Here is a 27,828-nt window from a genome sequence, read left to right as displayed (position 1 = left end):
ACTAATAAACTTTTATGTAAGATGTGCAGATGGTTCTCACAGTTTACTAGAATCAAAATATTTCAGTAAAAATTCTACTAAACATAAAATGTCACATCACTACTATTTTTGGTCAGAAAGGATACATTCCTGCTAGAGGACTTTTAGGAATTTGCGCAACAAAGAGATTTCAAATATTCTGTGGCAGTTTTCTACAAAACACCAACCCTGTGAAAGGACTGCTGAGCACTTTCGGCTAAGAAGGAACATGAAGTAACACCAGGCAATGTCCTGTAGCCGTTCTCATTTACAAGATAAGGAAACTTGGGGCGTGGGAGAGCTTAATCATTCCTTTGCTTGATGAAAATATGAATGCGTTAATGTATCCACTGAATCCTTACTCTGTTCTACATACTGTTCCAGGCCCTTAAAGCAGAGGCAAGCCGCTGTCTTCACAGGCTTCTACCCCAGGGGCAGGACGATGGCCACACATGGACACGTACCAGAGCCCAGGAGGTGGAAGTGGTGTGGCCAGCGCGTCCCACCTCTGTCTCACCAGCATATGGTGTTGCGCTTTCTCTAAAGACATCTGGGGGGGCTCAGTGATGCACACCTCCTCCAGGCACGTGGGTGTCTCCCAAAACAGGGCTCTCAGTCACGCAGCATCCCCTTGGGGTGCTTCTTAACAAAGTAATACTCCCAGGCCCCACTTCAGAATTAGTACAGTGGGATCTGGAGGCAGCAAAGCAGGTGAAGACCCTGCCGCGGACCCAATTTCAGTGTCTCGATGTACCACCGTCCTTTCTAGTATGAAATGGCCTGCACTCTCTCCCTGGGACCTTCTGCCAACAGCGAAGAGTGTTTGTCCGTACTGATCCAAAGGCCTAGGTTTAAAGGCCTCTTTAAAGTTGAGAGGCATGTACAGGAATTTAAATGCTTTCATCTGACCCCCAGCAACCCCGGGAAGGAGGCCCAGTAAGCGTGCTTCTCCTTTTCTTCCTGAGAAACATGTCAAAGGAGATGGCAGTTAAGGGAGCTTTCAGCTTCTCCCTCTCCCGACAAAGACCCAAGGACTACCCATCGCTTGTTTCGCGTTTGACTCATTCTTCAGCTAAGTGCTTTCTACCCAAGGCTGGTTCTCATAACCGGCCTAGTCAGCCAGCTATGAGTATCGGTCAGTTACCTAAGAGGCGTGGCTGCAAGAGAGCCACAGCCGACACAAATTAGAAGACGTGGTTTTATTTCCTAGAAGTGACGTGGCCTATTCTCTGAATAACATGACTGGGGCACACACTCTGCGCTGTCATGCAGTGGAATACCCCTCAGCATCAGAAAGTTGTGAGTTACTGACACCCTCGTCGGATGTCAGTGCAGAATCACACCAGTACAGCAGCTGAGCAGGAGTGTACCGTCTGATCCACTTATCTGGAAGTCCAGAACGCGTAACACCAACGGCTGGGAACAGTCAGACAGTGGTTGTGCCCGGGCAGCAGGTGACTGACTTGGGGGAGGGGGAGACCTTCCAGGGTCACAGACATATTCTCTGTCTTGGTGTAGTGTAGGGGACACGGTGTACACCTGTCAGAACATCTGTGCATTTCACTCTAATTGCACCTCCAAAAAGCAAATACTCTCCCCTCAAAACCAAAACATTACTGACTTTGCTTCTGGTCCTTTTCTTTCAAGAATTGTCTTTTCTAATTTATATAAGATATTTGACTATGTCTGATACTCTATCCACACCTGTCCAATATGGCATCTTGTCTGCTTTTTAAGGTAAATTTGAATGTTATTCTTGCATTCCAGAAAAACCACCCAGTTCATTACTACCTCTGCATATAGTAGGAGCCACCAGACTCGCCCCACACGTCACCCAAATGGAGGAAAGGAATGGAGTAGAGAATGTGGGGCAGGGCACTGCCCAGACGCTTTAAGGCTGAGGGGCCAATGACGGCTCTCTGGGCTGCTGACACAACAACCACTTAGACAATTACTAAGCTGATTACTTTCTTAGCTTTCTGCTTGCCAAATCATACTCCTATGTACGAGAAATAAAGAATATAAATATTTACAATGTCCCTCCCCACCCCCAAGTGTGAAGAATAAAAGAAGATGTCTTATGTCTGTAATGACTGGCATACCTGGTAATGATTGGTCTGTACCATGTGCTGTGGACTAGGATAAAATCCTTCGCTGGACCTTGGACTAGGGTAACCGGGTCTGCTGGGCTGTGAACAAATCAAGAGAGCATCATATGAATGAGTATTTTGAAAATTTTGTTAAATCTATGTTTTACTGAAAATAACAGAAAAAGGTATTTCTCTAAAAGACTTTAGTTCGAAAGAATGATAAAGAGTGTCCAGACACTTCAGTGGGGGAAACAGTCTTTTCCACAAACGTCCAGGACAGCAGGGTATCCCCATGTGAAAACACGAAGCCAGGCCCCTTCCCCACAATACACACGCAGATTAACTTGACATGGATCATGATCTAAACCTAAGAGAAAAAACTATAAAACTTTTAGAGAACGGGCAAATCTTTGTAACCCTGGGTAGGCAATGGTTTTGTAGCTAGGACACCAAAAGCTCAATCAATAAGAGAGAACAAAAAAGATAAATTTCTCATCATCCAAACGAAAAGCTTCTGTGCTGCAAATAGCACCACCAAGAAAGAGACGACCCACAGAATGGAAGAAAATATTTGCAAATCAGGTATGGTGAGACAGTCACCCAGAATATACAAAGAACTCTTGTAACTCAACAAAACGATAATAAACTGAATAAAGAGTGGGCAAAGGACGGGGCAGACCCGAGGGAGATCTATCAATGGCCAACAAGATGCTCGACACCCTCCGGCACCAAGGAAATGCAAATCGGGAGGCTTTCGGAGCAGGGAGCTCATTTGGCTCTGTGGCTTCCCAGCCGTGTGACTGTGGGCAAGCGAGGGAGCTGACTAGCTTCCGCATCGATCAGACAGGAGCTGAGCTACGGGGCCTGGGAAGTCACTTCCAGCCTAAAATTCTCAATCTGTTTGCAACCTACATGAATTTAAAGTTCATAGCAAAAGAATGGTTTAGTCTGAAATATAAGTTAAGTCCACAAAATCTTCTAAACCTGATGGTTTTAACAGAGCAGAAACCCACTATTCTCCAGCTAAATGAAGACAACAAAAGGAGATGGATTTAGGTGCCAGCAAGCCCAGGGGAGGAAAAAAAGGCCTCAGAGCCTGTGCCTCTTCCCATAGACGCACATGGTCCTGCAGGAACACACACTGTGCTTGAGTTAAGTTCTGAGTAAGTCTGGGTGTCCAGGAAGAGTCTCATTATCCCACCACTCTGCTCACACTGTCCCCACTGCCCGTCCTTTGAGTCTTCTATGGAAATTTCCTGAAATCTCCTGGTTTCTCCCACCTGACGTAACACCCCAGTCCTCTGCTCTCCTCTGTGATGCGTTCCCGATCGTGACTCACATATCTGCTTGAGCCCTGCTACTGCGGGCCCACTCAACCTCTGAGGGTGGAAAATGTGCCCTCATCCCTTTAACCGATACTTTAGGGGCCCAGATGCGGTTTACCCCAAACTTACTCAAATATGAGGATGGATCCCCAAGACCCCTGGAAGCAGGAAAGGGACATCAAGGAGGTGTCCTAGGCTTTACCCTATGTTCTAGGGTGGCAATTTCCAAAGTATGTTCCATGAAGCCCAAGGGACTACCTTTAGATTTATATTTTTAAAGGTTTCATTTGAACAAGTGGTTAAAAGAGGTGAAGAAAAACAACAAAGTTCGACTATTTCTGTTGTAGGACGTTGGAGTGGCAGCACTCATCGCGTGGTGCTATGGGAAAGGCCTCCTGGAGTCCACGCGTGGAAGGATGCAGGGCCACGGATTCGGACAGTAAGCATAGCTGTCTGACGGCTGTGCGGCTGTGTCGTCTGGCTTAGACTCTGGGGGCACGTAAGTAACACCTGCACAAATGAAAACTTCTACTCAGCATGGCCTACGTGCACTGATGGGACAAGCTGAAGAGCGTGCCGCCCAGGAATATTACCACCCTATCTCACGGAGGATGAAGCCGAGGCTCGGGGAAGTCAGGCAGTGTGAACAGGCCACACAGCCATACTGGTGGACCTGCTCACTCCGAAACCCACTATGTGGGGGTGCTGCTCAATGACAAGCGCACTTGGACGCGACAAATAGAAAAGAAGAAACAGAAGGACTTGACCAGAGACTGGCAAAATCTCCACACAACATCCCTGAGGGTCTCCGACTTCGGGGGGTAGCAAAAGAGCACGTGCAAGGTTCCATTTCAAAATAAAACAACAGGTAAAAAGATGAAAACAAGCTTTAGGGAAGATAAAACTATCGCACAAAGAGTACCACAAAATCAAAGTCTACTAAGCAGTGGCTGTGGAGAGCACATGTACCATCCACCAGCTGTGCTGTGTTCTCTACCAACAGGGAGCCGGCACAGCAGGCGGGGGCAGGCTCGGGAGCCGAGGGCCAGGGTTTGTGGTCAGGGCCATTCACCTCTCTGTGCCTCCACGTTCTCAACAGGGGAGTGGGGACAGGGCGCTCGTGAAGATGGAACAACACGTCACGTTCTCTGCGGACAGCTTCCGTGCCAGTGCCCTAAAGTGTCACTTGCTACTAAGCACTACGACTTGGCAGGGTCACTCCCTCCTCAGACACAAACTTGGACTGTAATATTTTTAATCAAGCAAATGATGGAGCTGAAGGAGTGTTTGTTGAAGTCCTGCTGAGTGAGGAGGAAGAGAAAGGAAAAACTGACCCAGCCTAACCAGTGGTTCTGAGTCAGGGGCGGTGCTCCCGCCAGGCGCTCAGAGTATTGGAGAGGGCACACTGGTGGGCACAGCCACCGCATCCAGGGTCTGACCAGTGGGGCCCGCTCTCCTCTCAGACGCCTCGCCTCGCTCAACCTTTACCACGGAGGTAAAACAACAGTGAAGTCCTGTAACCCCAACTCAAGTAACACATGGCACAGTTTCTCACTGAACCTCCTGGAATAGCAACTCTCTGACGGACAATGTACTTTGTTTTGTTTGACCTTGACCAAGATTTTTCGCCGTTCTAGAAGATCACATCACGCGACCCGTGAAATTCACGCTCCGTCGTGGCCGTGGGCTGTGCCTCTGTAGCTGCGTCCCCGTGGCGTGCCCACATGTGGCCACAAGCACCATGCCACCTCACCACTCCTGTGGGGGTGACCCCACCTGAGTGTCTCCCACGGGTGTGCATGTAGCGTTTTAGCTTTCTTGTGCAGTTAGCAGTCTCCTGGAAGAACTGGCATTTTGAAATCTGGAAGTCATTTTACTCTCTCTGTATTTTACTTACTTGCTACCATGGAATATCACAAAACACTTCTCACAGAAGTGGAGAGCTGGGTCCTGTCAGGGCTGAGAAACCCTTCTGAGGCAGCCACTCTGAAACCCTTTATTTTCAGGAACCCTTTACGTTTTCAAAAATTACTGAGGACTCCAAAGGCTTTTGTTCAGCTGGAATAGATCTACCAATATTTACATTATTAAAATTAAAACAGACCCTTAAGAATAACTAATTACATGTTAAAAAAATACTTATTTAAAAAAAAAATCAGCAAGCAGAGTGGCACCCATCACATGCGTGTATGTAAATTCCTTTAATGTCAGGCCTAGAGAAGGCCGCCAGCTCTCATGCCAGTCCACACTGTCTGCTGTGCTGTCTCCCTACAGTGCACAAAGAAAATCCGGCCTCACACAGCCGTGCAGCCGGGAAGGGGAGGAGTCTCTTAATAGTTTTTTGGCACAGTTGTGAGCATTGTTTCTGATATCACACCCCAACTTAGAGAGTGGTGGTTTCTTAAAGGTGACTTGCAGTGTGGAATCCGGAACCGTGTCATTATCAGTGACGTGAAGATCCACAACTCCGTCTTGTACTGTGAATGGATCTTCTACCCGCGTGTGATTCTGTGACGTCCTGCAGCGATCATCTGGAAAATACGAGTCGCTGAGGTATGCAGACCTTCGCAATGCCGACCCGTTTCAATAGACACATGGAAAAATCACATTTGTTAATATCACTCCGAGCTCATCAGGAAAGTCTCAGAATTGGGAAGCTTGTCATGGTGATGGATGTTTTTCAAAATTCTAATTTTTGCTTGAAAACTCAAATTTTATTGACAACAAACACTATCAGTTATCCTCCTTTATGACTTCTTTCTTTTTTGAGAAAAGGTCTATCTACCAAATGCACAACTCTGAACCACCACAGTGTCTGACCACTCTACTTTCGAGATAAACTGGTTTTCCATGAGAAAAGTGGTTAGTTCTGCAACTCAGCCACACAGCAAGCATCTTCCCTGTACTTGCTCTTTCCTCCCACAGAAGACCTGTGACTGCTTCATCAAGGTCATTCTTCAGCACCCTGGTGTCTCCTTCTTGCGTGAGCACAGGGGTGAAGAATATAGTGGTGACCAGCACGGTACGGCACCATTGCCCTGGCGTGTGCCAAAGTGACCGCGGCTTGGTCCACTGCTACGTCTGCAACAGGACTGCAAATGTCAGCAGAGTGGATGAGGCCAATGACACGTGGACATTATTATGAAATGGGTTTTGCTCTCACGACCCTCTGAAATGGTCTTGGGGACCCAGAGGTCCAAGAAATATATTTTGAAAACTGCCGAAAAGGGTGTTTTTAGCCAGAGGCTCTCCACTGATCTAATGGGGACATGCAGGACAACTTGCAGCAATGAAATGACCCAGGCTGCACTCCTCTTGGGCAAACTTCTCTGCAGATTGTTATTGTGTGAAAAAGTTGGTATTAAGTACCAGTGAAGAAATTGGTAACAGATTTTTAATAATTAGCTTTGCAGTTATAATGCTTTTGCCATTAAGTCTTATAACTAAGATTTTAATTTTTTAAAAAAGATTTTCTCTCTTTGACAGAGAGAGAGAGAGAGAGTGAGAGAGCACAAGCAGGGGGAGCAGCAGAGGGAGAGGGAGAAGCAGGCTCCCCACTGAGCAGGGAGCCTGATGTGGGGCTCAATCCCAGGACCCTGGGATCACCACCTGAGTTGAAGGCAGACTAAGCTTTTAATTTTGTAATTCTGAATCTTGAATGTGGGAGAGAAAAGTATTTCACTTTAAAAAACTAATTAGGTTCCATTACAAGTTTTATCAGTACGCAACATTCATCTACAAAAACCCAAGATGTTACATGAACTGAGGAAACTAGAGTGGAAGTTGTCGTCCAAAGACAGCAGAGTCAGCACGATAAAGACTGATGAGACTGCAGAGCTCCCACTTCACGGGTGGAGGAGACTCCAGGACGCAATGCTGGGCCAGCCCCCTGGAGACAAGGGACGCACTTGCAGATGGGTCAAATACACCTACCATAAAAGCAGAGTCTGATTCGAAGGACCACCACAGAGAAGGGAAAAACTGCATCCAGACCTGATTCTGATTGGCAAGGGAGCCGAATAATTAGTGTATCTGTTCATACTCAGCAAGCATCTGTCTTTTTCTACTAGCGTAGATGATTTTCTAGCCATGAAAACTTTGAATCCACGGGTTGTCAACCGTCTCCTCCAAGTGTCAAAGAGCGAGTATTTTAATCTGTGCAGCCACACTCTGACCGACTGCTCGACCCTGCTGCAGGCTGAAACCAGCCGGGGACAAGACACAAACGAAGCGTGCAATTCATTCCAATAAAACTCTAATTACAAAAGCAGGCAGTGGGGTATAGTTTGCTGACCCATTATAAAGGGCAGAACAATCTCCGATTATAGAGAAGAGCCTCAAAATAGGCACTCTGAAAACATCTCAAAACCAGAAAAAAATGTCTTTGTATGCTAAAACAGAAAAAGCCTAATCTCATACTACAGCTTCTAAAATTTAGCCAAAGAAAATTATTAAACATCCTACAGACTGAGATACAGGAGAACGCAGAGGTGGACGAAGTTCTTTAATTCTGTGGGTTTTGCGGGAGTGCTGCAAGGTGTGGTGATCACGACCAAGTGCCTGCAGCACCTGACGCCTCCCTGACCCCCTCAATGAGGGCCGCAGATGCAGGACCTCCCGCCGCCCTCACCACACCCCAGAGGGGTAGGGATGTTAACACCCTTGTTTCAGAGCGTGGAGAGTGAGGCTGGGAACGGGCAGGGGGACTGCCCAGTCAACAGAGCCCCTGGGAAGAGATTCACTTGGCCCCTAGGCCCGAGGAACTAGCTTCAAGACTCCCGCCTCCCAGGCCCGGACCACTGTCCCGTTGCTCCCGAGTTAAGAAATGGGCAAACACGTATACACAAAGTGGAGGGCCTGTCATGTGGGGACGAGGGGCTCTCAGTTCTCTCAGCTTTTCTGTGGGTAACTAAGGGTTTATGGTTGTTGTTTTACCAGGACATGCAGAAGCATACTGGTTTTATCACTAACTCACTCAAAGGAACACCAGTCGACAGATGGCACGGCCCTCCTCCTCTGGGCCTCAGTTTTTCTACCTGTTCAGGAGGCTAGACTAGGGAACCCTTCGCTCTAAAACTCTGAAGAACTGTGTCAGTCACCTGTAGTCACCTTAAATGTGTGATAATCTTTATTGTTACACAGTTGAAAATACTGACCAAGAAAATACAAGCTTTCAGGCATCATTAAAAAAAAAATAGGTATAATATTTAAATAGTACTTTGTGCTAATAGGCCTCTGAACATTTTTCAAGAAGAAGATGAAGAACTGTCAGCTTCTTAACCCATTTTTAGCTCATTAATTAGTAGGTAAAGCCTATTACCTATTTACATTCCGGAAAATGTTCTAAACTGGATTATTCATGGCATGTAAGCCACTGTGTGAAAATACCACTCTGTCAAAAGCAAAAGGTGTATCAAGAATTCTTAATCTCATGAGAGTGTTTAAGGGCCAACGATGTCCAAAACCTCAGCCACAGTGTGGCCGAGCAACAGGGGAAGGCTCTGGCCACCTTCCAGAGGTTGAGGATGTGGAGACGGTGGACAGGCAAGGCCTAGGGATGTGGCCAGCAGATCTTAACACACAAATGCAACGTGCCTCCAGTCCCCATACCTAGAAGCCAGCCACGGACAGCAGACAGGCAGAGAACGCACAAGGCTCTCACCCAAGCCCAACCCAAAAGGAATGGGATTAGGTGTAATTTGACTCAATTCAAAATAGAGCAAAATGTAAAGCATTCAGAGGGCTGGTTTTCGTCCTGACTGGATCCTCAGCAAGGTCCCTGACAAACAACAAAGGAAAACCCTCGTCCACACCTGGCGTGCTCACTGAAGTCTGAGGATGGGGGGTGGGGAGCCAAGGGAGAGCTTTTTTACAACCGCACCTAATCTAACGGCTTGAGTCTGACACCGGCCGACAGCTGAAGTGCAAATTAGGAAGTGAGCACACGTGAGGGTAATATGCAGGGCAAACGAGCAGGAGCATCGGGGCTGCAACAACTACTCCTAGAACCACCTGATGCTTGGCTGCTTCCCCACACACAGCAGCTGCCTACACCATCCACCTCAAAAGTTAGCAGGAGTAATGCCAAAGTTGGGGTAGGGGCCTTCGCTACCTTGGGTGGCGCTTCGTCGGACCCTCCGGAGTCCCAGGACACTGTGACCTGTCTTCTGGACTCCATCCTCATCCGTTCTTCTTGCTGAACCTTCTCCTCCTCCAGGATTGTGCTAGAGAGACAATACATGGTTTAAGGGCAGCTGACAGCCAGAGTGAGCGAGCACACACCAGACCCCACCCGGGCTTGTCTGAGCAGCAGCAGCTGGTAGCTAAAGGATAACAATAAAGAAGGGGAGAGCGGATCAGGTTTCTTAACTCTGCACAGGATGACTCTAGAACAGCCTCAGTCCCAAATGGAAGTCCGTTTTCAGCGCAGCCGCAGGTAAGAAAAGGACAGCTGGGAAGACAAGGAGAGCTTGAGGAAAATCAAAGACAGGGGTGGGGGGCGTGGGGTTGTGCAGGGAAGATGTTTGTACACCAAGTTTATTTTGAGCAGAACAGAACTGCCCTGAGAAATCCCAAGCAAGTTTTCGTCAAGCACGGCCTAGTTCCCGGACGGGCTCCTCACGCACACAAGGGCCCCCACGCGTCCTGTGATCACATCGGCACGCTGGGTGACAAATTCGCAATCTGGCCAATAACCTCCCTACCCTGCTCACTACCGTCTCCCTAACTTTCAGCCTGGCCAGTGCTGTATCTCACCGGGAAAATGAGGACACAGGCAGCCGGCCACCACTCCTCACCGCTGTGGGGGCGCAGAGGCTACCTGCCGCCCCGCCCGGTCCCGCGGCCACTGCTCCTCCGGGACCGCTGCGCGGGGACCACTCCTCGGGGACTGCTGCGCAGCTCCTCAGTCTTGGCCGCCTGCCATCCCGCCAACCACCCGGAACGCAGCCAGAGCGGGCCCCCGCCGTGGGACCCCGGGGGCTCCGCGGGCTGCAGGTCCCCGCACCCTGGTCCTCACCGCGGCCGCGGCTCTCTCCTGCCCGCCGCCAGCCCCCGCTCGGCCTCTGCGAATGACGCTCATTCAGGGTTCCGAGCCTCCGGGTGGAGCGCCGTCAATAACCACCCAGAATTACTCATGAAAGAGTGAGGTCAGCTGCAGCAGACCCTTTCTAATCTGGGAATGTGCTCAACTGTTTCAGAAAGGCATTCCTGCCTGACTGGAGGCCGGGCGGGCGCCTTCTCCCACCAGCTAACTCCTGCAACCACCTTGAAGTCAGGGAAGGACGGACAAATCCCTTCGTAATTGCTCTGAGTCAGCAAACCATTACTACAGACGTACGGGTCTTTCTTTTTTTTTCTTTTAAAGGCACGGCAATGTTTTCCTCCGTGATGACATTAGCGTTTTAAGAGGAAAGCTTTCAGCCAAAAGATTCTACTCCCTCCTGAAAATAGGAGTTTGGTTTTCTTCGTGCTCCAGGGGACGATCCCAGCTTCCAAAGGAACACGGCACCTTGCCAAGGCTCAAGAATCAGTCTCACACTCCAGACTGGCAAGGGGCACATGGAGCCAGCACTGCTGGGCCCCGGGGATGGGGACTCCAGTCACAGTACACCGTCTGCTTGCCTTCTGCTCCCACTGGGCTGAGAGCGGCGACCCGACAGCCACTCTCACGCCCCGAGTTAGTGCAGGAGCCGGAGCACTGCCGTGCGCGTTAACAATGACAGGCGATCGCGGAGTGAAGCCACAACCAGCAGAGTCAACCCGCTGAGTAGCCAGCAAGAGCCGTCACCAAGCCTACTTCACGGTCAACAGGGAAGGACTGCAGGCCACTTTCTTTGAGATGGACACTGGGTGCAGGAGTCCATCTGAGATCACTGGCCTGAGAGAGGAGCTGCCCCTGCTCAGTTTTTCTGCACTCTGCTCTCATTTAGGGCCCTGAATAATAGACCTTGAATCTAAATTTCCAAACATCTTATAGTTTTAACAACTGAAAAATCCATAAAAATCAAGACCAAAAAAAATCAAGGAATTGGTCCTTTTTTTCAACTTCTTGAACTGAAAAACAGGCAAGCTCTGAGAAGGTCAAGTGTGACATCCTCTTTGACGCAATGGGAACTGCATTTTAAATAGGTCCCATTAAGGCAGTTTATGTCACAAGGATTGTTCTGTGAAATGGGCCACCCTGATCCTAAGGTTACTGTTCCCCATGAAGACCTCCAAAACGTCCTGTGAGGTCCCTCGCCACAGAAGGCCCTCTCAGGCTCCATCCACCCTGGTTCTTCCACCCACAGTCCCTCTTCCCTGCTCTCCGAACTACTGAATTTACTGTCCAAGTCCTTCAGGGCAGCCTTCTATCACATAACCATGTATGCCATTTCGCCGCTCTGTGGGGTTTAGACTGCCGGCGTTCCGCCGCTGTCGGCTAGGATCCAGCTTTCCCGTGTACACACGACAGGCACCGATCTCTACCTGAACCTGCCAGTCGTGCCCCTGGCAGAACAGTGGTAACGGGGATGGGAGTACTTTGATCTCAGTACTTGGTTCTCATACCAAAAATAACATGATAAAATGCTTCTGAGAAACCATCATTTGTTGCTCAGAGTGGTCAGGAGTATAAATAACTCATAAAAGATCTGTTTTTACAATGGGAGGACTATTCCATACATGGAGTAAGAGTGCACATGGAGACATTTCTGAACCTTTCTCTTTAAAGCTGCTGCAGAACCCAGAGCAATAAACTAGAATGTGCAGAGGGTCAAGGAGGTCAAATTTAAACATACTTTCCCAAACTGCAAATATTTTTAGTAGCAATACATTCCATGTGAAAGAGTCTGGCTGCCTGATGTGAGCTGGCAATGAGCCACCATGGTTTCTCCTGGGACGGCAGTTTCTAGGTCTCAAACTTAAAACTAGATGAGCCTACTTCCGAGTGAAAGCTCGGGCTTCTCCTGTCCAGACGTTAGAACATGTGGCCATCCTGCCTCTGTTCACCCACCAGTCCCATCTAGTGAGACACGCGAAAGGGGAAAGCAGGACCCTATGTAGTGTTTCTTTCTTTTTTTTCTCACTTCCCTCACGTCAATAGAAACAGTCATCAAAGTCATCGTTTCGAAGCACAAGGACGCAGCGCGCGTAGAGGTTGCTGACTGTTCTCTGGGCCTGCAGCGCTTCCAGGAAAACTTGCTCTCATGCCCTCCACCAGCTAGCATGGAGAGGTCTGATGAAATTTCCGTTCTGGAGCGACAAAATGTGATCTCACTTCTAAGGTATTTTCATGGAGATTAAGAAAGGGGTCTAAATAGGTTCGTCGTTTCCAGCACTGAGCTAAGATGCAAAAACAAATCTTCAACCCAGACCAGCTTTACAGTGGAAAAGGGCAATAAGTCTGAGTGGCTGATGATCGAGCCATCCAAGCTGTGGGCAACAAGCGAGAAGCCGCACGTCTGCCGGCTTCCATGGGGCAGGCCGCCTTGCCTATTCCAACGTGTTCGCTCATTCAGAGGTGAGAATAATACTGTCCACCCTACTCATCGTTAGCGTGGGAAATAAAGTATGTGGAAAAAACCAGTAAGGCTTTGAAGTAAACGTTAGTTAGCTCCGTACTTTAACCTAACTTTTACTACTAGGAAAGGAAGGAGATTTTCTCTATCTCGTTTCTGTGGCATTTCCCCTGTGAGCTACCACTCTTTTCTCTGAAACTACAAACTGTTTCTTCTTTTAAATATAAGAAATACTCTTTGCTTGAATAACGTTTTCTTAAAGATTGGACTTTAATCACCTAAACATCACAAAATCAGTCTGGCTTTATAGACTACTTAGGCGAACCTGGAAAACATCCAGAGAAAGAGCAGCAAGAAATTGGGAGGGAAAAAAGCCAAGAGGGAAAGAGCTCGTTTTGGCAAGTTCTCGGGAATACCAGTTTTGAAACATGATCTCTTATAATTACCCAACATTGCCTCACCACAAAGGAATGGAACTGACCTTTTAACAAAAAACCCCGCCTGATATCTTTGCAGAAAACAAGTCTGGAGCCTTGAGATGTAGTCGCGGATGGCATATCTGTAAGTGGCTGACCTGTGGCTAAATGCAGAACCACAGCATACGCCTCTTTTTCTCTTACAAATGGGCAGAGCGGACTGGACGTCTAGTTTCATGAATGCACCAAAACTGCATTTCTCTTCTATGTATCTCAAACTGCAGAAAATAATGCACTTTTGTTTGGCTGTGGTGCTGCCCATCTTAAAATTATTTTTAAAAAATGTGATTTCTACTAAAGTCTTTCTTTAAAAATAGTGACCTCTTTCTATTTCTGGCAAGTCTGCATAGCAACTATTTCACGAACCCTCTGGCAGATAGCAACTACGGACAGTGACACAGGAAGCAACCCTGTGACTGCACAGAAGAGCAACCCACAGCAGCCGGGCTCTGAGGCGGGGCCGGCACCGAGGGTGGGGGGGGCCCGGACGAGTTCCCATTTTTAAATGGCCATTCACCAGACAGCAGACCCTAGTCTTATAAAATCTGCCCAAATCTCTAGTGGAATCTGGAACCATGCACACACAGGACAGGCTCCAAGCAGCCTAGCTAAGGTGAAAAGAACTGAATTGAGATGTGGGCTACTGCCCACAGCATGGGGAAGAATCTGTGATTTGAGACCAGCCAAGTTAACTGCCTGCTAAAACAAACAAACCATTCTTCAGAGGAATCTAACTGAATCCAAAATTTCTGCAATCCATCATTCACAATGTCCAGGATATAATCTAAAATTACTCGATAAACAAATAAACATGAAAACGTGATCCATTCTCATGAGGAAAAAACAATGTAAAGGAGGTGACTCCAAAGATGGCTCAGAAGTTGGAATTAGCAGGCAGGGCCTTGAAAGCGCAGTATATTCAAGGACATAAAGAAAAATCTGTTCATAATCAATGGAAAGATAAGAAATGTTAGCAAAGAAATAGAGACTTTAAGAAAGAGCCAAATGAGGGGCGCCTGGGTGGCACAGCGGTTAAGTGTCTGCCTTCGGCTCAGGGCGTGATCCCGGCGTTATGGGATCAAGCCCCACATCAGGCTCCTCCGCTATGAGCCTGCTTCTTCCTCTCCCACTCCCCCTGCTTGTGTTCCCTCTCTCGCTGGCTGTCTCTATCTCTGTCGCATAAATAAATAAAATCTTAAAAAAAAAAAAAAGAGCCAAATGAAAACTCACTATAATGAAAAATATAGTTGAAATAAAATCTCCACAGGATCAGATGATTGGTAGGACGGAGGTGACAAAACAGGGAACTTGAAGACAGATCAATTAGAATCATCCAACCTGAAGGAACTGGAGAAAAAGACTGGAGGAAAAGAAAAAGAACAGGGCCCCGGGACCTGAAGGACACTATCAAAAGGCTTAACACACATGGAACTGACATTTTAGAAGCAAGAAAATGGAGTAGAAAAATACCTGATCAGGGAACTGTGAAAGACATATAGTTACAGGCTCAGGAGGGTCAGTGAACCCCAGGTATGACCAATTCAAAGAAAACCACACCCAACACATCCCAGCTAAACTGCTAACATCCAAAGACAAAGAGAAAACCATGCAAGCAGCCAGTAAAAAATGACAAAGCACGGATGGAGGAACAATGATTTGAAAGGCCAATGACTTCTTATTAGAAATAATAGAGGTCAGTGGAAGAATAGCTTTAAAGGGCCGAAAGAAAAAAACACAGCACCACCGTCAATTTGGAACTCTGTTCCAGGGAAATTAAGTTCAATGATCTTCAGATAAGAACCCCAAAAAACTAATGGAATTCGCTACCAACAGATGAACACAGAAAATGCTCAACAAGTTCTCTGGGTGAATAGGAACAGAAAAAGCCTCTTTAGGGAAGAATGAAGAGTGCTGTGCGGGGTTAAATAGGAAGGACTGTTTCTTTACTTTCTGTAGAGTACTATTTAAAACACACACAAAGAATCTTATTTTGTGAGATTACTAACATATACGAATGTAACCTATATGACATCTAGAGCATAAAGGACTGAGGTGGCGGCAAAGGGACCTTCTTGGCTGCAAGAACCTGACACTGTAAGCACAGCACAGTTGTTAACTCTAAGTAGATGGGGAAAAGTTAAACATGCGTACTGTAATCTCTAAAGCAATCGCTAAAATTATAATGCAAAAAGTATTGCTAAAATGCAGATTTGGGGCTTAGAGGGAGAAAGAGGTGCAGCAGAGAGGCTGCTGGCTTCCCAGTGCCAAACGCTCGGCCAAGCCCCTCCGGCCTGAGCACCCAGTGTTTCTGCTTCCCTCCTGGCCAGGCCACAGAAGCATGTTCACTTGCAGGTGGTACGAAGCCAGTGTTGCTCCATTTGTTTCCTACATCCCTCCATCCAGCCACAGTTCCCTGTCCCTCGGTGACCTGAAGTCGAGGGGAGCCATGTGCAGCCACCGGCCCTTAGCTGTCCAGAGGGAAAGAAAGGGAGATGGCTACTCCACTCTCCCCTCATGTTTTTGGGGATAATAACTGTGGAGACAAAATTCAGGGAAGGGGAAGGAAGAAGAGATGCAGAGAAAACAAAACTGGTCGCAGAAAGAGAACTGAAGGGAAGGGATTCTGGTGGCTACTAGGGTAAGTGTCAGAGTTTTCACGTGGGCTCCGATCGTAGAGAGTAAATACATGGATGATGGACATGTCGACTACATCGGGCCAGAGGCATCTTTTTTTTTTAAAGATTTTTTATTTATTTATGTGACAGAGACAGCCAGCGAGAGAGGGAGCACAGCAGGGGAGTGGGAGAGGAAGAAGCAGGCTCCCAGCGGAGGAGCCCAATGTGGGACTCGATCCCGGAACGCCGGGATCACGCCCTGAGCCGAAGGCAGACGCTTAACGACTGCGCTACCCAGGCGCCCCCAGAGGCATCTTTTTAAAGGTAGGACAAGTGAGGGGAGGAGAACACTGCAAGGGGAAATACAGAAGGCTGGGGCGGGGAGGGGGGGCACCCTGTCAGTTGCACAATCCAGGGCAAGTCATAGGACTTTTCTGAGCCTCAGCCTCCTTCAGTGAAAAGGGCAATAATAACTCATTCTTAAGAACTGCTATGAAGTCACAGAAGGCAATACATGTGAAAATGAAGTGTGAGGCCATGTAAGTGCTAAGGACTAATTTTTATGAAATGCATGTTTAAATCTCCCTGGAAACCTGTTCACACAAACCCAAACTGTGAAGGTGTAATAATACAGACACACATGGAAAACCCGGGAACACCTATGCGCGGGTGGGAGCCAATGACGGGTCAGAAGGATCCTCATGTAAACAGTGAAGACATAATTCCTAGTGGAAAGAATGTAAATGTTATATCAAATTACTATTAAATTTCAATTTACTCTTTACTTTTAATTATTGGTAGGGCTAAGGACCAAAAAACCCTTGAAGTTCGGATGCCGTGAATGTTTTTTATAATTTTTTGTTTAAAGTTTCTAAAAATTAATTTAAGTAATCTCTACACCCAACATGACACCAAGATCAAGAGTCTTATGCTCTTCTGACTGCGCCAGCCAGGCGCCCCCAGATGCCGTGAATGTTTTAAGACGTCTATGGGACTAACTGAGAAACCAATTACTCTTCTAGATAATATCTAGACCCAATAGGCTAGCAAGGGGAAGAAAAATACTGGAATGATGACCAAGGAGGAATTCCGACACCACCTTTGAAAGGAATTTTGGAAGCAAATACATAGCCACTTAAAAAAATACACAGAGAAGCAGCACAAATAACTCATGTCATCAATCAAACCTAGAGCTTTTAATCCACAGTCCACATATCAGGATAAGTAAAGAATCAGAAAGGATTAAAAAGACTTGTATAAGATGCTGTTCACAGACTAAAAATTTAAAATCCGTGTCTCCATAATGTGTCTATAAAATGTCTTCGTATTTTGGTATCTGGATAATGATAGCTAACACTTTTGAATTCAAATAACCAGGTTTTCCTTTAACAGCAACTGATAATTCTTCTGTACCCTAAGCCTGCCAGGTCCCTTCCGGATCTCCAGGAAAAGCTCCGTTGTTACTACTACTACGGTGGCTGTAACAGTGTGCGCACCGACACCAAGCCACATACAGTTGGAAGCATTTCACATCATTTCACCAAACAATGAAAACCAGATGGTGGGAGGGCTGTGTGACCCAGCTCCTACAGGGAGGTAAAGTCACTTGCCCAAGGTCACACAGCCTTTTCAAATTTCTTTTTAAACTGTAACCTTCATAACACAACACACATAACTCTAAACAGAAAGTTAAATTCCTCCCAACTCAAGTGCTGTCTGGGCCTGTACTTTCCCAGGTTACCGCCACCCCCACTTCCTCTAAAGGTGCTGGCAGCCTCACAGAGTCTGTGTCCTGAGGAGCTCAGAAACTTCACTGGTGTATGATGCTAACACGGAAACGTGTCATAATCTGGGACTGCAGCCACTCCAAGCTACGTCCTAACCAAACAGGTCTCTCAAAGGCCAGCTCTGCTTGATAAAGTTAAAAAGCAAACACGACAATATTAACTCAAAAGGACAAACGAACAACCCCCTTCCCCCAAGGCCCACCCCGCAGGCCCCACCCACACGCATGGGCGCGGCCGGCCTCGTCACCGCAGCAGAGCCTCACGGACAGCTTCCACAACGGCACCCTACCACACCTGAGGCTCCGGAGGGCCACAGCGGCAAAGTGCAGCACACTGGAGAGGTGACAACAAAACACAAAGAACAGGACAAATCCTTGGATGCCAGCGCATGGCAGCCGGGTCACCCTTCAAGTCCACGGGTGACGGCCTCTGTGCCAATGCCAGACATGCTGCCATTCCCTTTGGGGACTTTCTCTGGCTGATAGCCAAAACAAACGTAAGAAAACCAGCTTCAGGAATTCCTTATAATACTGGTGTTTTTTTCTTCCTTCTTTTCCTTTTTTAACTAAGCATTAACAATCTGCTCACCAGTTGCAATCAGAAGACAGAGCACACATGGACATCTAGCTGTCTCAGGTTAAAGCCCAGAACGTGCCACTGACAGCTTGGGCCCTGGACTCAGGTGGGCTTGCTGTGAGCCCCAGCTCTTGGACTTCAGGTGAGCTGCCTAACCCCAGAGTTTCAGTCTCTTCCTTTGTGAACGGGTGGTGGTAATACTACCTACATCTCCAAGGACCGTGAGGGCTAAGACAAAGTGACATGGGGAAGCGTGTGGCACAAGGCCTGGCAATGGAAAGCACGTACTAAGTGTTGGTATTCAGTGTTACAACTAGTAAAGTCACCCACAGAGGGCAGAGACTGGCTATCAAGGAACATGGTGTTGGTCTGAAAGGTCTTCCTGAAAAGCACAGTGGCACAGACCAACTCAAATCATGGAGCGCCTTTCAAAGCGATACTTATCTAGGTTGTTGTTCTTTAGAACAGAAACATTCAGGTGGACTGTGATATTCTTTACCGCTTATATTCTTTTACCTAACCTTCATATGTGAAAACAGTGAGCTTAGAAACAACGAATCATTTCCAAAGGTTTAAAAACCACTGTGGTTGAAACAACTGGGGCTTTTGTTCGCTGCTGGGAGCAGAGTTGGTGTGTCCGCTCTGGAAAACCAGCAGCACCTCCTGGTGCTACGCCTGTGCACACCCGCCAGCTCCTGGATACGCACCCAAACACCTGTGCGCACCGAAAGACACTGCAATGGCCCTGACAGCTGTGAGCTGGAAAGAATCTGAATTTCCGCCAGGTGGATGAATAAACTGCAGGATATTCACAAACACAACACCACAGAGCAAGGAGAAAGAGGGGTAATTCTCCCATACCGCGGATGATCTGCAACTAAATGCTGAACCACATAAGCACATACTGAGTGGTACCATTTACATGAAGTTCAAAAGCAGGCGGAACTGACGCATGTGTAGCGGTTACCCTCGGAGGGCGAGCAGTCATTGGAAAGGGGCATCTGGTGGGTTTCTGGGGCGGTGGCAGTGTTGTTTTCTTATTCCGGATGCTGCTTACACGTGTGTGCCCAATTTGTGATAATCCAACGAGCGGTTTACTTCTTGGCATATTTATACGTTCACATCTTTGTAGGTCAATACAACGTTTTAAAAATATGGTATAAAACTCTAAATTGATAATTTTATTAGTTTACTTCCCTCATTTGTCTAAAAAGGATTTAAGAAGGCACAAGCTAACTTGGGGCACCTGGGTGGCACAGCGGTTAGGCGCCTGCCTTCGGCTCAGGGCGTGATCCCGGCGTTGTGGGATCGAGCCCCACGTCAGGCTCCTCTGCTATGAGCCTGCTTCTCCCTCTCCCACTCCCTCTGCTTGTGTTCCCTCTCTCGCTGGCTGTCTCTATCTCTGTCAAATAAATAAATAAAATCTGAAAAAAAAAAAAAAAAGCAAGCACAAGCTAACTTAACCTGTTTCCCTAGACTAAGCTAGAACGGACAGCCTTACTTGTGCTCCTGAGAAGCAGAAGCTTCACAGGTCAAATAGTAAAGCTGTTCATGGTGGTTTCCTTGACACAGTATCTACCAAAGAATTACCTGAATTAACCGGGGATCGAGTGACTTTTTCATTCAAAAAACTACATGAGGCCCTCTTACAACCTGTCAGTCCTACAGGGCAAGCACGCCGCGGCACACGGTAGCAGGCGTTTTCCAGGGTGTTCCGACTGGGGAGCATTTACACTTGCTACCAGGCCACCCGCAGGGTCACCTCCCTGTACTTCTCTGTGGGTTCACACCTATCAATAAGAAAGTGGGACGTAAGGAGGACAGATGCTTGGAGTCCTGGAAATCCACACACGGAAGGCTGACCCAAGTGTTGTCTGACTCTGTTGGACAAGATGCATCCCGAGAGCCACTTCTCTCAACTCACAATAACAGACAAACATGGCCCGAAGATACATGGGATCCCATGGTGATCTGAGTCCTTTTGAATTATTTTCTTTTAAGGTAGACATGGAGAATGGGATTCGGGAAACATTTTTAACTGACCTGGGGTAAAGACTATCTGAAATTTAGTACTCTGTTAAACAACCTTCAATATAGTAAAAATTTTATAAACTCAGTAAAAGAATCTATTTAATTACTGTGACACACTGTTACATATAAATGTCCAAGCAAGCTATTATAAAGTTAAATTTTATTGGCCTCTTTGATAGCCATGTTATACAAGTTTAAAATACAAAGTCAAACTCCACTTCTGACCGAAACAGAAAGTCACAGAACAAATTAACGCTCAGTGGCCTGTGCTAACTATGCAAGAGAAAGCCATAAATCACAGCCTAGCTATGTTATGTAGTCATGTGCGTGTGTGTTTGAAATCGTTATATTTAGTTCTAAATATTCACCTTGGACAGTTCTTGGAACTACTTTACCTAAAGAAACGGTCCTTCAATGAACACTGACGTGAGGTTTCACGCACTAAGCCATAACGCGAGAGGCCGCGGGGCCCCCACTGTGCGCAGGCCCCTGGCCTGCAGGTGCGCACAGCACCGAGGCGAGTATGACGATCCCTGCCCTCAAGGAGCCTCAGTCTAGTAGGGCTGAGACATACTAGACTGTGAGCTCCTCGAGGGCAGGAAAGGTGCTGTAGTCCTCTTGCCCCGAGACCGGGCCCCAGGCTCAGCTCTCGTGCTGCTCACAGTGTGTGTGGAACGGGCTGAACACAGGTGCAGCCATCTGGGGCAGCGCAGCGTGAGCATGACAAGAAGAACGAGGTGCTCTGGAGACTCCGAGGGTGGAGGCTTGTTGGCTGTGGGGCCACAGAGGAGAAGCGTGTGAAAGGAGCCGAGAAAGATGGGGCAGGATTTCAGCAGAAGGAGAAGGGGGCGTTCCAGGCCAAGGGGGTCAGTGTGGCCACAGTGTGAGAAAGGGGCCGGGACGCTCCCTAGGGCCACAATGGAAGGAATCTTCAGTCTATTCCGGAAGCCTCTACCTAACACAGGAGTCACGGGAACCCACCGAGGGCTGTTTGAGCAAGGGAGCCACTCGTCCACAACAATGCATCAGAAGATCCACTAAGGGGCTATGCCAGATGGATGGACAGTCCAGGTGGAGGAGCGGGGTAGGGGGTGCCCAGCCGGGGGCAGTGAGGAATTACTGCTCACTCCCAGATGGAGATGAACGCAAAGGCATCTCTGGGGCCTGTCGAAGGTGGGGGTCAGGGGCTGCCTGGGAGGCCGGGCAGCAGACGTGCTTTAGGGTGAACGTGACGCTCAGCAGCAGCGCGAACGCGGCTCTGGGCCTTGGGAGAAAAGGCAGGACGGAAGCTGAGGACAGACAGAGGTGAGAGGTCAGGACGGCCCCAGAAGCACACTGAGAGAAAGGAGGTGGCCCGGCACGGAGCCACCGTAGAGGAGCAGGGGGTCGGGGGTAAAGGAAGTGTCTGGGAGGCAGGCAGACGGAACGATGGACCTGGTGTCAGAGAGGGGAGGAATCTCAAGGACAGAATCTGTCAAATTCTGAGGAAAGATCAAGGAGGAACAAAAAAATGTAAGAGCAAAACATGAAATAAAGCACCTTCAAAATCCAGCTCTAGTAAGCAAGAGCATGTATCATGAACTGTATGAGAATTAAGAAACTGGAGATTTTCAGCTGGAAGCAAGCTGTCGAGAAACACCTGAAGGACTGGCACGTGGAAGGCAGAGCTGAGCTGTCTATGGGGCCGAGAGGATGGGACCAGGCCTGCAGGTGCGCAGCACGGGGCCCCAGGAAGAGCCCCCTTCCAGAGTGTGCTGCTCACTGTATGGCGAGGAACTGCTGCCCTGTCTCCTCCACCGGGCTGCAAACACTGGGGGCGGGATTGTGTTTTGTTCACTCTTGAATCCACAGAACCTAACTTAGGATAAAGTGGGAGCTTAGCCAGTAATTCCTGGCTGATGAATCTTTTATATCTCTCCCTACCAGCCTTCATTCTTTGGTGAAACATGCTCCTTGCCAGGAGCCGTGGCTAGCAAGCTGAGTTGTCTGAAGATGGGCTGGGGCTACAGGCAGTCTAGACAGACTTCAAGCACTGGGGGACAAGGATGGGCCAGACCTTGATATTTGGTAATTTTCTACGAAAAAAGACGAAAATACACCAAATTTTAAAAATCTTACATAGAATCAGTGAAGTGTGAAGACAGGTGATAGAGCACACATTAAACCATGGTATTGGTTACACAATAAAGCTCCCCTTGTGTATGTATCACAATGAATATCTTATTAATTACAGTATGAAGTCTCAATTCAACAACTGTGTGTTGAGCATGTGTTAGGTGCCTGCGCCAGGGCCACAGAAATGAGTAAGACACAGTGATGCCCACTGACAGCTTAGAGCCCAGCGGGGGACTCGGACGTGCAAATGAGAAACTCTCCAGGCCGGTATATGACAAAAATAACACCTTAGTTCTGTGTTTTTCTCCAGAAATTGTAAGGCCGGGTGGCACAGTCAGCTCTGTGCAGACACTCTGAGGGGCTCAGCATGCTAACAGGGGACCGGGAACTACTGGAAGTTTGGGTCTGGCAGTGGCCGGCACAAAGCAGGAGCCACAAAATGGCAACTGAACAGGTCACGTGGATGTTTTGACTGCAACAAACAGAAGCATCGAAAAGGTGCCCGAGAGTGGCTATCTGTTTGGGGGCAGGGCCGACTAGGGCAGTCCCCTGAAGGAGATAACATCTGAGCTGGATTCTGAAGACCACATAGGTGGTTAGCAGGTGGCACAGCTGCGCATGAGAGGCGGTGGCCGTGCCGGGAGAAGTGTAGGCAGTTGGGAGCGTGCTGGGATGGACAAGGAGTGGGAGACGGGACTGGATGGGCAGCGAGGGACTACATTCTCCTGGATCTTGGAAGCCATGCTCAGTCAGAAGTCCAGGGATGAGAGACCCGATCATAATCTGAAGTTTTGTAAGATTTTAAGACATAATCTCCTGAGGATTCTAGCAAGGCATAAATAAATGCAAACCAATTAATAAGTAATTATGTTTGCCAGAGGAGAGGTTAGCCTTAGCCGTACTGACAGAATGACCTCAAATGCTATGACTGCATGGGAGAAGCCGCATGAACCTGCCCCAGCCCCGGCCCTCGCTCCCCCCACTCCTACCTGAGCTGAGCTTTGAGCTCAGTGAACCGGGGCCGCCTGCTGGGGTCATAGGCCCAGCATTTCGTCATAAGGCTGTAGAGGGTAGGAGGGCAATTTGGAGGCATTGGTAATCTCTCCCCATTCTCAATTCGACCAATCACATCATTGTTCTTCACTCCTTGAAAAGGCTTCACACCATGCATCAGGATCTCCCACATACATACACCTGTGAAGTGGGAACGAAAACAGAACTGTGAACTTGGTGGAAAGAGAAGAATGCCCATGTTTCAGGAGTAACCTCGTAGCTGGCACAAGAGGACCAGCTGTGTGATTTTGGACAAATCGACTAAATAAAGCAGCATTCAATGAACTCTGGTGTTATCAGTAAGAACAGCAATATTAATTTAATGTGATGCAAATATTGAAATACTAAGTTATTATCTAAAAAACCCCCAAGTTTTTCTAAGAGGTATACTTCCCTAAAAATCCTATATTAGAAAATGGCCCACCAGGTACAGTGATCCTTCACGGTTTAATGAACCAGTTCAAAATGGGCTGAAGGAATTTTACTTTGCCCCCCACTGCAGTCCAGCCTGCCGAAGATTACGACAGCTGACCTGAGGCTTAACAAAAGAAAATGCTAAAATTTAAGCCTAACGCCTTCGGAAACTCAGACTCCTTTAACGAGGCAGCCCATGCCTGGCTAGGGTGCATGTAGGCAGTGTCATCTGGCTTATGCACGAGTTGGTCAGGGGGTCCCTGTCCCCACGGGCAAGCTCTGGACTCCCTGGGCTGCAGTGGTCCTGTCCACAGACCCCTCCCTCACACTCCCCCCTTGCAGACCACACGCTTTCTTGGTGTCATCTGCAAACACTTTAAAGCCCACTTTTAAAGTAAATAGAGCCTGAGGCGGAGAACGATGACCACATGCTCTGGCTGGGGACTCAGCGCGTGGGCTGGTGGGGACAGGGGGTGGCTCCGCACTCTCCTGGGCTGCTCCGGAGGCCTTGCCACCCCCGCACACTGCTCACACGCCTTTGCTTGTGCTAGCCTCCCCACACTCTGTGCTCCTCTTTCTGTGTGTGTGCCTCCTGACCCCCGGGGCGAGCCCCGGCGCGGCCCCCCTCCTCCCTGCACACCGTGTCACAGGCTTGAGGTGAGGAGAGGCACCTTGCTTCGGTGTCTTCGGTGCCTACAGCAGGGTGTGCCTCAGAGGAAGCAAGGCACATTATCCTACCAACGTGAACGACATTCTGACATTTTCTGAATTCTAGTCGTTCCAGAGTGAAGAGTATATGACAAAAATAACACCTTAGTTCTGTGTTTTTCTCCAGAAATTATGACATAATTACCAACAACAGTGCCAGGCATCATCTCTCCAGACCTTAATACGTTTCTGGCATCCCCACTTTGAAATTTACACACGTTATCCTTATACCTTACATTTCTTTAAATACTGTATTTTATCAAATCTAAGAGGCCACTGATTACAAAACACAACATTATTTTTGTATGACCAAGAATGGGGGAAAATACTGCCAACTAAGTTATGGCCCCATCCTTTGTTACCTCCTAGAATGATTTTATTCTTACCAAGGAGCACTTCCAAACTCATTTAGACAAGGAAGTTAACACCGGGATGAACAAGACAAAGTCCACATGAGTGCGGCCAAGGAAGCCACGTAAGCCACGTCCCCAACGAACACCGACTACAAAATGCCACCGATTTACAACACCAGTTTCAGAGAAGTTACAATGTGAAGAAACAGGCGTCTTAGAATCGTTGAAAACCGAAATTGCCTTGACAGGATAAGCAACTTGTTCTCTGGGTCACACAGCTGATGAGCGAGGTCCTGGGAGGTGAAGCCACGTTAGTCGGACCCCAGAGCCCTTTCTAAACTATGTCACAGTATTTCCTGCTCTGGCGAAAAGCTCCTTCCTTCACCTGTTATCACTTACGGCACTAGATGAAACCAACAGCAAGTGAACAGAAGAAAAAATAACACATACTTGATGTATATGAAGTTATTTTTAATTATAGGGGAAAAAAGGTACATAACCTTATTGGGGCATCTCCTCTGAAGTAGTTAAAATCTAGCAGAGAGAACACGCACACGAGATTGTCCGTAGGATCAACGTGTGAGTGTTATGGCAGAGAGAGAATGTGCAGGGCACACAGAGAAAGGGAGGTTATGTCTGGAGAACACACCAGCTACATAAGGCTTCATGGAAGAGGGGACACGTCAGATGAACCCGAAGGTTAGAATTTCACCGGAGGAGACGGTGTTAGGACAACATGTTTCAGGAGGAAGGAGTTACACCAGAAGAGTGGGGTGGGGAAGGGGTATCATCCATATGAAAGGGGAGAGCGATTTAAAATCTGAATGAGGGGCGCCTGGGTGGCACAGCGGTTAAGCGTCCGCCTTCGGCTCAGGGCGTGATCCCGGCGTTACGGGATCGAGCCCCACATCAGGCTCCTCCGCTATGAGCCTGCTTCTTCCTCTCCCACTCCCCCTGCTTGTGTTCCCTCTCTCACTGGCTGTCTCTATCTCTGTCAAATAAATAAATAAAATCTTTAAAAAATAAAAAAAAAATAAAATAAAATCTGAATGAAGTAGCTGGAGTACGGAGTGCAGACGAGTGAGGGCCACACCGTCACACCAGTCGGCCACTACCACAACAACCCCCAGAGCAGGAGGACACAGCGACCGACTTGGAGCAGGCAGGAAGGCACGGAGTAGGCGTTAGAGCAGAAGCCACAGAAGACAAAGGATCAAACTTTCAAGCCTTGAGACAAGTCAGGAAGGAGGTTGGACTCCAGGACAACGAGTAAAGCACAACGGTAGATATTCTGCATCTGAGGGGTTAGCACAGAACAGAGGACAGGTCAACCATTTAAAGTCATTCACACAGAAGGAACAAACGAGATGGCAGAGAGAAAGAGAGGAGAGAAGGAAGGAAAGAGCTAAGACTGCTCCCAGGGAGGGATGCAGAGACGGTACAGGGAGATAGGGAGGAGTGGGGAAGGGAGGGAGACTCAGACAAAGCTGGCGCTGTGTGTGCGCCCAGGGACTGTTGAATGAACCAGAAGGACGTCTGTGAAGGAGCGCTCAGGCAAAGGATGGCAGATTAGCCCAAATACTCCAAAAAGAGCTAATACTAAGTCTGTATTATAGAGCATATGAAATATAATTTAAAAACACAAAACTTTTCAAAATACTCACCAAACATCCACACATCACTAGCTGAGGTAAAACGTCGAAAATTGATGGACTCTGGAGCCATCCACTTAATTGGCAATTTTCCTTTGGAAGCTAGAAGATTAATTTTAGAAAGTGAATTTTCCTTGTTATCTGCTGAAGAATCTAGCAGTTACAGCTGGCTGAGATTTTTAGTATCAAAATAAAAACCTTTAAATATCTGACCCCTTGGACTTCGTTTATTTGGAAGACCTACTTTTTGTTTGCTTGGTGTGGTGAGGTCATCAGGTGTGGTCTGGTTAGACTGCGGCAGGGAAATAACGCACTACGGCCCTCCTCTGTGTGGAGAGGCGGTGACGAGGGAGTGAGAGGGAGTCCCGTTAACTGGTGCTCCTAGCTTGCAGCTTGGTTATGCAATAGATCCCGACCCACTGGCCGGAACCACGGCTGACGACACCCAGTCGGTCCTACAAGCACTGAACCACTGTTCCTAGGGAAATGTGTACATGTGCGTACACATCTCACACAGATTATAATCTTTTTTTTTTTTTTTAAAGATTTTATTTATTTATTTGACAGAGAGAGACAGCCAGCGAGAGAGGGAACACAAGCAGGGGGAGTGGGAGAGGAAGAAGCAGGCTCATAGCGGAGGAGCCTGATGTGGGGCTCGATCCCAGGACTCCGGGATCACGCCCTGAGCCGAAGGCAAACGCTTAACCGCTGTGCCACCCAGGCGCCCCTCACACAGATTATAATCTTAAACCCTGAAAACAACTCCTCCTCTTCAGAAAACAAGGTTCAGACACGTTATGTGACTTGCCTGAGGCCACCCCACTGCCAGATGTCCGAGCAGGGGTTTAAGGCCAGAGCGGCTCACGCTGTCCTGCCTCGCCCCCTCCCGTCTCCATCCTCCTGCTGAGACAGGCTCCAGTCCTCCACTGCTTCGTGCCTGTGCACATGTGACTAGGAAAGCACTCTGAGTATGACTTCGGGAGTTACAAATTTTAGCGACTATGTGAAGGCGCGAATACGGAATATGTAATGGGGACTGACCACTATACTTTCATGGATATGTGAAGAGCAGGACAGGTGATGGAATGAAAAAGTATACTTCTTAGGTGAGCCTA

General features: G+C 48.0%; 1 protein-coding gene across 14 annotated transcripts in view; it reads right to left on the bottom strand.

The window, feature by feature from the left end:
- PTK2 (protein tyrosine kinase 2) overlaps positions 1-27,828 on the bottom strand; it is a 264,175-nt gene that overhangs the window by 28,668 nt on the left and 207,679 nt on the right. For 12 of the 14 annotated variants that reach the window (XM_087864579.1, XM_087864566.1, XM_087864570.1 and 9 more), the window contains 4 exons: positions 26,726-26,815; positions 23,523-23,727; positions 9,546-9,657; positions 2,121-2,207 (listed from right to left, as the gene is read on the bottom strand). In XM_087864579.1, the coding sequence (XP_087720705.1) occupies positions 2,121-2,207; positions 9,546-9,657; positions 23,523-23,727; positions 26,726-26,815 (494 nt within the window). The other 2 variants (XM_087864577.1, XM_087864578.1) reach the window with 2 other exon arrangements.

Source organism: Ursus americanus, chromosome 9 (genome assembly GCF_024610735.1).
Source record: "Ursus americanus isolate L20-20 chromosome 9, mUrsAme1.1.p, whole genome shotgun sequence".
Taxonomy (NCBI): Eukaryota; Metazoa; Chordata; class Mammalia; order Carnivora; family Ursidae; genus Ursus; species Ursus americanus.
The sequence above is the reverse complement of the archived record's forward strand: the minus strand, read 5'-3'. Positions and strand labels throughout refer to the sequence as shown.